We start from the raw sequence: 13,240 nt of genomic DNA, 5'->3' as shown, positions 1-13,240 counted from the left end.
TTTACTTTACTTGAGAACTTCCACTGAAAGAGACTTGATAGAAGCTTGATAGCGATCAATGAAAAAAAAAAAGAACAAATTCAAACTCAAATGGCCAACTCAATTATACACGTGGTAACCATGGTAACATCAGTGAAGAACATTAAGTTTGTGCTTTGTAAATACAATCACCTTGCCCTGTCATGGCTAATCGTTTCCATCTTTCTAAAGCAAAATGAAGCCACTATTTATCCTCACACATCCACAAAAAATACATTTCTACCTCTTAAAAGAAGGTTTATTACATATTTAGTATTGATGTTGGATTTTTCAACGATCTTCCAAATGTAAAAGGTACACTTTTATTCCACGCTCGGAATAGCCTCACAGCTTGATTGTCATTCAAAAGTCTGAAGCTTTAAGGAATATAACGAGTCTCAATTCTGCTACGATTTTCTCTTAGTCACGACTTTAAAGCCAAGTTTTGTTTAGACTTCAGCCACAACTTCAGTGCTAAAGGGTTTTTTCCTCCCTGGTGCTTCAAAGGAAACACCAGAGTTGTTAAAAAAGTTCAACTCAGTGCCACTTTTATCATTGTTTTTCTTCCATCTCCCAACATCCACTGTTCCACTTCTCTGACCTGATCAATAAACTAACACATAATTACAAGATGAAGAACGAGAGAGACAGAGCTCTATGAACAACCTTCAAAGTCCTCTGGATGCATAATGGAGGAGAACTAAAGGAGCTGTCTCTCATTAAACATTCCCCACAGTCACCTTGAACAATGCGCCTTCCTGACTGCGAGTGGCAGCACTCAGCGGGGAGATGGATCTCCCTGTACTCATGTCAGAATATTTTAATGTGTCATCAAAGTGGCAGCTCATTTTCTGGCAGAGCGAAACACTAAGCCCGCGCCAAACACTGGAACAAGAAGTCTGTCTGAGGTATAATATTAGCATACTGCCTCCACAGTTTGATACGAGAAGCAATTGAGACGAGACTTTATTGACTCCAAGGCGGGCAAGAGTGCTGCAGTGATTGTAGACTTTTGTGCCAGTGGCATGAAAATAGAGATTGCAGCACAGGCTGTGGGTGCATGAAGTGTGAGAGGCAGAGGGTGGGCTCGCTTTTCTGAATCAAGCAGAGAGAAGTGAGAAGCCTTAAAAAATGCTGGTTTGTTCAAACATTACCTTGTTTATGAGGACTGGATTCCTCAAAGCACCAAAAAAAAAAAAGCTTTTCAACAACAACAATTTGACATTTCGGGAACATTTTGGATGCTTCAACCCGCCTCAGTTAAAAAAACATTTAAAGACATATTTAAATCTTTTTGCTCCGCGTCCGAGGACTGAAAAAATACTGGTACCAGGAGAACCCAGTTCAAAAAGGTCACTGATAGTTATGATCTATCTGATGTCTGTCTATAAGCAGGGTCAGAGCAGACTCTACTTCTTGAGGAAGCTTAGGTCTTTTAATGTGTGTAGCAAAATGTTATCCATGTTTTATCAGACTGTTGTGGCAAGTGCCATTTTCTTTGCAGCCGTGTGTTGGGGCAGCAGCATCAGGGCTTAACAAGCTGATTAGGAGGGCTGGCTCTGTGCTGTGGAGCCCCTGGAGGTGGTGATGGGGAGAAGGATGATATAGAAACTGTTGAACATTATGGACAATAACATGCATCCCTTACACAATCTCGTGTGTGAACAAAAGAGTGTTTTTAGTGGGAGGCTACGGCAGCTAAGCTGCAAAAAGAACAGATTTAAAAAATACTTTTTTACCGACTGCAGTTGCACTTTATAACGACTCCCCTTTAAGTAAGGACAGAAGACATTTACACTTTTAAACTTTAGCCTGAGCTGCATATATCAAACTGTATTTTGCACACTTGCCTGCTTTTTTATAATAATTCTTTATTTATCTATCATACTATGCACTGGCAGAGCTAGTATTTTGTTCTGTTATCTATGAGTAACAGCTACTTATGCACATGGACTATCCAGACCACTGTTTTATCCTGGCTATGTATTGTGAGCTCATGTTTTTTGTATGGGTGGGATATGTTTGTATATATGTGTTGTGTTGTGTGTTTGTATGTATGCTGGCTGCTGGAACACCTACATTTCCCTGCTGGGATGAATAAAGTTTATCTTATCTTATCTTATTAAGACAACGTCTGAAGTCAAGACATTACTGTTCAGCAGTATGCGCGCAAGGGTTGTCACAATACTAAAATGTATACTTGGTTATAATTCTAGTAAAACTCAAACAATATGGATACCTAAAAAATATTAATTTAGATACCTGTTTCAATACCACAGCGACAAAAACACAAGTCGCCTCCCAATGTTGAGTGATCACCAACAATTGCAAGCCATTTCAAGACCAGCCCAAGACTTCAGATTCAATATTTGGTAATTCTGGTATTTTGTTTTACCGTGTTTAATTTCACAACTCGCTCTGTTCTGTCTCAGTTTAAGTAGCAGGACACACGTTTTCTAATCAAACTCTTGATGAGGATGTATTTCGCAATATCAAAAATGTAACGCTGTGTCTGACACGTGTACGGGTGACACTGATGAAGGAGTTGAGGTTGGTTTACTTTGTAATGATGTAAAAAAAAAAAAAAAAAAGAAAAGAAGAGAACTCTGATCTTTTATCTGTTTTTCTCAGCATTCAAGATGAGATGTGTCACCTGTGGTTAGATCCCCTATCAGCAGCTCTTCACCCTCTGGTAACTGTGAACCGCTGAGACATGTACTTCTGCAAACAGCTTTGCACCTCGCTGTCCTCAGCATGTGTGACTCACTTCCTTTGCAGAGGGGTCTGAGGTCTTCAGCCACATTTGAAAGACTGCATAGAAGAGGAGGTCCACAACCACAGCCACTGCATGTGTCACACACCTGAGAAATGTAGAGGAATAATCACAAAGAGTTATAGTAAGATGTTCCCTCTACAACATCTAGCTGTATTTTCATTTTCAAACACATCAATTAACAACTAAGGAGCCAAGTGAAAATAAATTGCACACCCTATGTAAGTTAAAATCCTTCACACAGAATTGAACAGAAACATCTGGTTTTCTCTCACATTACTGTTAAGAACAAAGTATTGTGCTTTATAATTTATGCGTTTGTTTTTAGCTGTAGCTTTTTTCTTTTTTATGTCTGTGTATTTCAAAGAACTATCAGGGGGGAGGGCATGTTACCACTGTGGTTGTAGTGTTTATTCTTTGGTTTATCAGATTGGTTGTGTCTTTGTGTGTATGCTTTCATTCTGTAGGTGTGCCAGCACCAGGAGGTGATTGGTGGATAAACTTAGAGCTCTGGCAGGTGATAGGCTATAAAGGAGGTAGTTCCCCCTATTAAAGAAACACAATGACGTCAGCGCAGCGCAGGCAGGATAAACCACATCTTCCTCCTCTCCCAACCGTCCCCACCACGCTTCCCTTTGTTTCAGAGCTTTGTTCGTAGCCTTGTTTCTCCTGCATTTCTTAAGATAAGGAGTTTAGTTAATTGTACTTTGAGTTGTTATATTTCTCAGGTTAGTTTGGTTACCTCTCAGTTAGACTTGTTGGGACTTGAGGGTGTACACTTGTAGTGTATGGCATTGCTATTTGTGCTTCATTCTTCTTAAATAAGTAGCTCACCATTTACTCAAAATACTTATTTTGAAATGTTTCATGACGGCACATAATATGAAGATAAACATGCAAAACATAGAAACCCTTAATATTTACAGTCTTAAGTAGCCTGTTACATGTAAATATGAATTTACAGTCAATGGAAAACAGGCTGAATTCACACACTACAGGGTTTCTTCTGTGACCTAGCACGGGCTTAGTTTTTATAGCCAAGTTTCTCTGGTCAAACTACAACAACAACATAGCTGTAAACTTTGGGATAAATAATCAGGAGTTCTACTGTGACGTTTCCTAGCAACAGCTTTAAAAAAAAAAAAAAAGAACCGCGATTTCAACAGTGACGTGGATTGGAGACAGAAGTAATCGATCTCAGGTCATCCGATTGAGACCACTGTGCAGATCACAGACTGAATCCACTGCAGTTTAAATAAGTCAATAAAGAATGATGAAAACAATGAATGTAAATAACTTTTAGGCATTTTAACCATTGAAAAATATTTAAAGATTTTATGATCTGTTCGATTAAGTAAGTTTTTATCAATAGAAGAAAAGGTGACGGCTTTATATACTTTTTTTAGATCCTTTTCTGTCCTCTAGGCATACTTAACTTAAATTTGTTTCAGTGTACCTCAATATAATGACCATTCATATTCTTTAATCTGATTTGTGACCTATGTTTGATTATGTCATTTCCTGTTCTGGATTACTTGGAAAGTGGAGTCACCTTTCACACAAGCAGACTGTCTGTCACCACAGCCTGAGCCGCTGCCTCCGGCTTCACACCTGTTGTCTGAGACTTTCAGTGTTAACACGCCTGGCTCTCTGCCTGCACGATTCCCACCTCTCTCTCTCTACATGACATCTGATCCAGTGGTGACCAGCAGCTGCACTGTGTTTTTGGCACTGCCAGGCTTGTCAACGAATGCATCGTGGATGCAGAGGGATTTGAGTAAACATGCAAGTTTGGATAAACTTTCCTGGTGAGAATGTGGCATGAGAGAAAAGAAAAACCTGGTCGCCTTCATCCACCAAGTTTCCACATTAGACTAAATAACATCTGAGAGTAATAGAAGGATGTGGATTCTGTTTGATAAAAAGTGATGACGAACAAAGATATGAGCTAAACTTGCAGCTATGTTTCCCAGACGATATGGATGATTTATTACGGCCAAACAAGTTCTGTTCACACCCAGAAAAGTTGATGAGAAAAACAACAAAAATCGCTCAGTAATGATAGAATATGTGACAAAGATGAACGCCCAACCTGCAGAGTGTGAGGGGGGGCCAGCTCTCTTTCTGCTGAGTGATTTCTCGTCTGCAGAATAAATAATCTGTTGTTGAGTTAATGCTGGATGAGCTCCGGCAGGATGAATATAAAATGTGTGTAATGAAAAGTGTAGTTTGTGTAATCCTCTTCCTCCTGAAACACAGATTTACAACCAACCGTTAAATATGTAGGTGTACAACTTTTAAATCCAGCTCTGTTGACTTAAAAACAGGTTGATGCAAATGACAAGGATTGGATATAATAGATATAACCTATATATATATATATATATATATATATATATTTTTTTTTTTTTAGCCAGTGACATGGTTTAAATTTAATTTGTCAAAACCTAATCTCTGACTTTGAAGATTTGTACCCCCATATGACAATAGAGGTGATAAGATGTTTTGTATAGTGCTCCCATCCTCATGAAAAGTAGCTTGGCTCATGTGGTCTAAATTTAAGAAAAGATACCAGCAGCCGCTCCATACTCCCTATAAAGAAAATTTATTGAACTGCTTGAAACTTCAGTTAAAAACAAAAACTTGGGTGTTTTTTACTGGAGGTTACGAGCCAGCCATGGCCTGCTCGGTGTGCCCGTGTTGTAAGCATTGATGCTAAGCTAAGCTAAAAAACAGAAGCAAAAGCAATTGCACAATTTTCATAAAGATTGTGAAAAGTCTGATAACATTTAACTGAAGAGAAATGACAGACATTGATATCGTATCAAAACAGTAACAATGTTTCTGAACTGAAGATATTTCTTGAACTGCCTCTTAAAGATGCAATAGGATGAAAGACTTCACCTGACTTACAAAATCTAAATGAAATCAAGTATACAACTTGAGATCTTTGCGGTGACAAACACACACAGAAACACACACAGGAGTATAAAAGACACCAGAGTCCGAACAGTTCACATTTAATGCCCTGGGCTTTATTGTCTTATTTTAGTGAGAGTTCTGTCACATTTTTTTTTTTTAGTCTTTTCAGCCTCCAGGTGGGACAAGTAAACCTCAAGGATATATCCTGCCATTGGACTGGGCATTCAAATTCAGACAAAGACGAGAGGCACTACTAAGTAATGCTGCCTTTGTGCCTAACTCTTCACAGAAGAGAGAACATTAAATTCCCCAAAGGAAGGCACCCAATACTTGTGGTTTTTGGCCTTGCAGCCGTCTGGAGATTCTTTTTTCAAAGAAAAAAAGAAAATCAAAAGAAAATCAAAACAGGGGAAAAGAGGGGAGAAAACTCATGTTTTTTTTCATATTCCCTCCCTCAATCCTCTCATTAGCATTTTTTGTTTTTAAAAACTGGAATGATGAAACACGTACAGCGATTACTGCCCATTCACCTCCCTTATCACCTATGCATGACCAAGTAACAAAGGAACAGAAAGAATGAAGTCTTTCAATAAACGAAAAGCTTACAATCAAGTTTACCACAAGAACGAGGAAATAAAAAATACAAAAATAACTGATTTTTTTTTTTTTTTTACAAAAATGTTGGTGGGATAAATCAAATAGAAAGGGGAGACTCTGCTTGCATGAAAAATGAAGGACTGCCCCTTTAAAAACAAAAATACAAAAGCAGCATTGATATTTATCAAAACCATGAACAAAAACAGAAACATCACAAAAAATAGTGCTTTAATCAGAAGCAGCAGAGGCTTCTGGGAAGAGACTTCATCCCTGTTTTGTTACTTGTGTTTGGGAAAATGTTAATGGAAGCTCCCAGGAAGAGAGGAGCACCTCTCTTTAAGTGAACCAAAGTCACCCTCTTCTTCTTCATCCTCCTCCTCCTCCTGGCTCTCCTGGTCTGTATGTATGTCACCATTGATTTTCACATGATCCACAGAGAGAAGCACAGGGACCCAAAAGAAAGGTGGGTGGGGGTGGGGGACCTGCTTTGTGTTCACAATATACAAAAATACCCAGGAGTCCGTAGCTACCTAACATTTACTACAGCACAGGAACCAACGAAGGTACAGTGTACAAATAAAAAAAATAACAAAAACAAACCGAAAACAAAAAAACTGTAAACACAGCACAATAAATAGATAAAAACAGCAGGCTCCGCACCATGCACATGATGTGATAAAAACTCTTTGTCTATACAACTCCCACATCTCTCACACTCGCCACAAGTTACTTGGCTATCTTTTTTTTTCTTTAAGTTGACTCCCAAGTGCAAAACATCACAAATGGACAGTTCTGTATTCAAGTAATATATATACAAGGGGGATATTACAAATATGTAGTTACTGTACAGATACTAATTTGCCATATTCATAATTTACACATGTCGATCTTGTACTTTTAACAGTAACAAAAAAAACAAAAATAAAGGTTTAAAAAGTATGAGAGATGAGAATTGCAAGCGAGCGGCCGCGGCCTCTCGTTCGTTCTGTCTTGTCTGCGTCAGAGTCCTGTTGTCCCTTTTGCATTCCCGATGCTACGATGCACAGCACCCAAAGAGCGGACTCCTCGCTGCACCGCTACTACGTCACCTCCATGGCCACTGTGTTGTCTGCTATACTGTTCAGTGCTGGCTTGTCTTCGTCGTGATTATCCCTGTGGGAGTAAAGGAAAAAGATTAACGTTTCAACTCCTGTGTGTTTATTTTTATTTTTTTACATGTACCATAAAATCCGGTGTGTAAGACGCACTTTTAACACCTATTTTTTCGTCTTAAAAGTTGGCTGCTGGTACGACCAATATACCAGTATAAAATACTGAATCACGCGGCGTCATTACAGCGGGTACAACAGCTACTAACTGCAACCTGATGCGATTAAAAACCCATCCCCATTCATTGTGTATTGAAAGCTGAGTGCACGTTATGCTGGGAAAGACGGCGACACAGACGGCTGGCTGCGCGACTTTTTCCACATCTTTTCTCCCTCACGAGGTCAACAGTGGTGTATTGTTCTGTAAATAAACATTTTGGAGTGCTCTTTTGATTTAAAGAGTCATATATTAAAGTTAAAGAGTGACCAGCAGAGTCGGGCAGAGCGACTCGCAAGCTAGGAGTCAGTGCCTCACAACTTTCCCTGCAGGCTGAGAGCTCGACTACCGTACTGTAGCTAGTAGGAGCGCAAACTCCCAAACGTGAAAACAGACAGAACTTAAAGATCGACACAGCTGCACAGAAAATGCACGTTGTAGACATCGCTCAACACAATGTAAATCATCACGCAGGAAGACAGTTTCAACTCTTTTTCTCTATAAGAGAGCTTCTTGTATACCGGAGCGACTTATATTCTGGATTTTACGGTATGTTGCCTTGAATCAAGTGTAAGCTGATTAGACCCTGTGGATAAACATTTCTTTATCCTGAATAAGTATAAAATCTGTCAAAACAAAAACAGGTTAAAGGGATAGTACAGAAATTATGCAAACTCTTTCAAATAACCAAATATTATGATGTTTTAAACACTCGTGTTAATTCTTTGAGGTCATTTTGCAGGCAGAAATGGCAGAAATACTCCAAACTTTCTAAGAGATTGTGTCCAACAAACGGCCTCACCTTGAGCCCAGATCCATGGGTGATGCTCCGGAGACTTTGGGCATCTGCATGTTGGTTGTGGCAGACAGCTTTAAGGCAGAGGGCGGCACGTTGCCGAGGGTCCGGGGAATGTGGCGTCCAGCCAGGCTGGCGGCCGACGGCACACTCAGACAGATGTTGTTCCCGATGAGGACCTGAGTGGTGGCGGGGCTGGCGTTGGCAGGGCTGCATCCCAGGATCCCCAGTGCTGCTGCTGCGTGGGCGCTGGGGGTGGAGGTGAGGGAGGTGGGGATAGCGTTGACGGACGATGGGTTGGTGGAGATGGAGGAGGGTTGGAGAAAAGTCTGGGCCACGGGGGCGGTGGTGTGTGTCGTCTGGTTGGTCTGGTGGAGGGTGGCGGTTGTGCTGGAGAGGTGCAAGCCTTTGAAAACACCTGAGGAACAGAAAGAAAAGCTCTCGTCTGTTTTCTCTTAGAAAAGTCTGGATTAAGTATTCATCATGTGTTGTTTTTGCATCGCTCCATTTGTTAACTTAAGAAGCCCTGGGGGACAAAAGTTTTCCTAACTCGTGAAAAAGCAATAATTAGAGAAAAGTTAGAGAAAATAATCAAACTGGTGTTACAGAAATATTTGTCCTGTTTTCCTATAAATGATCTGATGAGCCCTCAGGACCCAGACTCATGACCCCACAGTACAATATTTAGTGGACAGAAGTGTGTTAAGTTGTAGATAAGTGACCCTTACCTGCACTCGCCAGGACCCCGTTGACTCCACTCGCCAGCACCAGCTCCTCTTTGGGCTTGAAAGTCAGCAGTTGGTCCGTGGTGATGAGGGCCGAAGCAGCAAACTGGGCGCTGGCCTGGTCCAGAGTCTTGGACCCAAGTGCCTGGTTGTGAAATCAGAAAGAAAGAAAAGAAAAAAAAAAAAAAAATGTGAGTTTGAGCCAAAGACTTTGACCGCTTTGTCGAAATGTATGAAAGTGCTGAGCTCAGCACTCCTGCTGCCAAACAGGAACTCAGCCAGTGGTGTTAATTCTGCTCGTGGGAAAGACGATGTGTCCCGTTTCCTAAGGACGTGTGAACAGACCTTCAACTTTAAATTATTTCCATATTAGCAGATTAATATAAAAAGACACCTATTTTCCCCTTACTTTATGATAAAGCTTTCAGAAATCAGCAAAGGAAGAAGACAAAAAATAGATGGATCAAAAATCTGAATCTGAGTGGATAGACATCCTCTCTTTTAATACTTTCACAGCCGACAGACGTTCTTTTATTAAGCTGAAGCACAGGTGTAGTTTAGGCTGCTGGTTGTGTTCATCCTCACTGACCTGTGCGTTGGTAGTTGTTGTGGTGTTGTTGTTGTTGGACTGTTGTTGTTGTTGCTGTTGCTGTTTCTGCTGCTGCTGCTGTTGGCTCTGCTCCAGCTGCTGTTTCTGCATGAGGGCCAGCTGCTCCTGGTGCTGCTGGTACTGCTCTGCCGTGAACACTGTGGACAGGACGGAGAAGATGCACATGTCAAAACCAGAATATGACTGTGTGCTTTGTTTTACAATTGAATCAGCTAAAGCCACTTTTACATGAGAACAATCCTCTGGAAAGGGAGTCATTTATTTAGTTTTAAAAAAAGAATAACGTGCACACGGCTCCGCATAAACAACTACAGAACCGGGAGGTGTAAACATCCAAAAACAGCTAATACAAGAATATCTGTGTGGACGAACGATAAAGGTGGGGTGGTATTCCAAGTGACCGTAAACTACAGAGAGAATCCATATTAAATGAATGTCTACAAGGAGTGAATAGCACAAACAGAACTTGGGAGTCCTCCATCTACCCTCGCATGGCTATTGACTGAAAGCATGATGAGCATGTGCGCAAAGCCAGCGTTTCATTTTACCAGCCTACACCGCCTACATGGCGACTGAAATGGTGCTGTTTGGAAAACTTTGAGACACTCTGGGACCTGTTTACAAAACCTTCCGTTTGAAGGCACCAAAATGCTGTGATTGTGTAGATTAACAGACAAAACGTAACAAATGAAATCGCTGTTGTGTAAACAGGGAATGACACTCCTACTCAAAGAAAGACGAATGTGTCTACAGACCAAGCAAATAGGATTTGAATCATTTGATCTGCAAGTCGTTGCTTGAAATTGTCACTACATTGCTTCCCTTCTATGTAAAAAGAAGCGACAACACATCGGCGTCAAAGCATTTGAAGAAATGACATTTGTTACCATGAAAAAATGACATCACGAGACGCCAAAATGCCATTTAGCTGCTGTATTTCTACTACAGGTGAAACTTTCATAAGACCCATGCAATCTGCTGAAAAACTGCAACAGTCATGGAGTTTGGAAAAATACTATTTCAAGATTATACAGTGAGAAATGCTTTGAGTTAATTTTGCAAAATCTGATAAAATATAAACATTTAACATATAGAGATTTTCACTGCAGCTGTCAGAAGCTTATTTTTCCATGCAGATGTTGATGACATTTTAAATCATTACCAACACAATGCAGTAACTGTGGAGCTTGTACAGGCAGGACAATCGCTGATTAAACTGGAATCACACTTCATGGTAATTCAGCCAAAAGTAACCAACAAGCAAAGAACATGGGTTAATGTCGATGACTGTTCCTGTTTGCATGATGTTCTCTGATGCCTCAGAAGGCTTTCAGACATCAGAGGGACTTTGGCACAATAACACAAGGGTCTAGCTGATTTGGGTTTGTGGCTACAAGGTTATGAAAGGGAACAGAAGAAACCAGGTCCAGTTTGATGTTTAATCAAACAAAGACTAAATGTTTTGTACACTCCTGAGATTTCACTGAGCAGCTCTCATTCACATTTGCACAATGATTCAAGGTAACTGCTACAACGACGTGTTCTACCTGTAGTGTTAGCGCGTACATATCCAAGCAGTCAAGAATCCTTGGATTCAGTAAAATCAGGAGTACCATGGAAACATTTGTTTTTGATGTACTGAGACTTCAAACTGGAATCAGAATGATGGCTTGGTATTAAACTTCAGTATTGTGGCGGCTTAATTTCTGGTTTCTGAGGTCCTAAAGGGGTTAGGTAACACCCCATGTACAGAGGCCACGGTCCTACAAGCTGATGGCCTAGGTTTAAGTTTGACCTGCGACTCCGTCCTGCATGTCATTCTATCTCCCGCTCTCCTGATATCTTTATCTATCAACTGTCCTGTCAAAATAAAAAGGCAAAAGCTCCAAAAGAACTTACAATAGAAAGAAAGAAAATATTTTTAGTCTCACTTCAAATTTTCTGGTCATCAAATTGCCAATCTTTGAACTAAATCCACATTTCTTGGATTCTTTGTTAAACAAAGTGTTGCTCAGAACACTAACAAGTGTCCCTGTGACTCAACATGCACGCTTCAAGGACTCTGAAAGTGAAGACTATACATATAGTATCAGCCTCTCTACAAAGTACAACCAGCCATAAACACGACGTCTTCTCCTTGTCCATTACTGATCTTCTCAGGAGCACTTTGAGGAGAATGCAGATCAGAACTTTTAATTCAAGTAAAGTAACCAAAGAGTAAGTTGTTACTTTTCTTCTCAGCAGTGCACTTACACTGATGGATTCAGAAAGACGTGCAGACAACAAATTAAAAAACACTTCTCGATGGCCTAGGGAAAGTTATCAGTCTGTTGGAACAGCTAAATGATAGTTTGCTTAGGTTTTCTCTATGTGGGAGGGGGCTTTGTAGCAAATTCATTAAGCAGATTTAAAAATTATTCACCACATTATCAGGGACCAACCAAAACAGCAGAGTGGTCTTCACAACAACAAGAATTCAGCTGCTCCAACTAAGAAACGAATAGAAGGAAAAACCGTGTGCTGAGATTAGGTCTTAGATAAATGGCTCTTAAAAAACAGGATACAAACACAGCAATGCCCCCGCATGACTCCATGCAGTGGGCATACTCTACGACAAACTTTTTTTTTTTTTTTTTTTTCAATCTCGTTCCAGTTTAATTACAGAAACAACCCTCAAGGTGGAAACATTATTCCTCCAAATATAGGAATCAATCACAGGGGAGGGAAAAAAGCCAACAGGACTTAATTCTTTCTGGATACCTTCAGATTGTTTCATTTCTTACCATCAGTTTAGTTAAACTAGCAACAGACATGTTGACCAAATGTCGTATTAACAGTTCAGTTCAGGCAATATTATTTAGAAATCCTTTACATAGCAGAAACCACAAAGACCACAGAAAGTTGTAGTGCATTCAGCCAAAAATGTACTCCTTAAAACGACCCAACTCATTTTGAGTTATTGAGCCTGAAGGGTCTGGTTTCTGGCAAATTTGTATCCCTTGTAATTTGCCTGAAATACCCCCATTTCCCTGACGCCATGTGTACAGCCACCAACCCAGACACACTCAAGCACGTCTCATGGATCTATTTATACAGGACCATTTCTAATTGACTTCCCCCAGCCATGGGAGCAGGAATTAATGTATTATAATATGGAGAGAGGTTTGTAAACAGGGAGTGAATGTGATTTACCAGCAGCATGGAAGCCCCAGCCAGAGCAGAGCAATCTACCTTTGAGGTGCCTCATCAAAAAGTGTTTCACAAGAGCAGCAGCTGGCTTTTTAAGTCCTACTTTTTCTCTTTTTCACATTTGAATATTCACATGCATAAAATCAATTATTCAACAGCACCTCATGTCATTTTATGCATGAATACATTTTTCAATTACAGCCCTCTGCATGCCTGCTACAAAGGCAATTCTGTTAATTATTTTTGTTTTCTGTACAGAAAGATGATGAGCCAAACTCGGACAAAGGGTCCTGGAATAGTCAGAG

At 40.3% G+C, this 13,240-nt stretch overlaps 1 protein-coding gene across 2 annotated transcripts in view; it reads right to left on the bottom strand.

The window, feature by feature from the left end:
* Positions 1–5,804: 5,804 nt before the first annotated feature.
* Positions 5,805–13,240, bottom strand: part of epc1a (enhancer of polycomb homolog 1 (Drosophila) a) — a 30,325-nt gene continuing 22,889 nt past the window's right edge. For both annotated transcript variants that reach the window (XM_020645192.3, XM_020645191.3), the window contains 4 exons: positions 9,726–9,883; positions 9,140–9,281; positions 8,418–8,829; positions 5,805–7,462 (listed from right to left, as the gene is read on the bottom strand). In XM_020645192.3, the coding sequence (XP_020500848.1) occupies positions 7,390–7,462; positions 8,418–8,829; positions 9,140–9,281; positions 9,726–9,883 (785 nt within the window). In that variant the 3' untranslated portion in view covers positions 5,805–7,389. The remainder of the gene's footprint in view (positions 7,463–8,417; positions 8,830–9,139; positions 9,282–9,725; positions 9,884–13,240) is intronic.

Source organism: Labrus bergylta, chromosome 20, assembly GCF_963930695.1.
Source record: "Labrus bergylta chromosome 20, fLabBer1.1, whole genome shotgun sequence".
NCBI classification, from domain to species: domain Eukaryota; kingdom Metazoa; phylum Chordata; class Actinopteri; order Labriformes; family Labridae; genus Labrus; species Labrus bergylta.
This window is presented reverse-complemented; position numbering and strand designations above follow the sequence as displayed.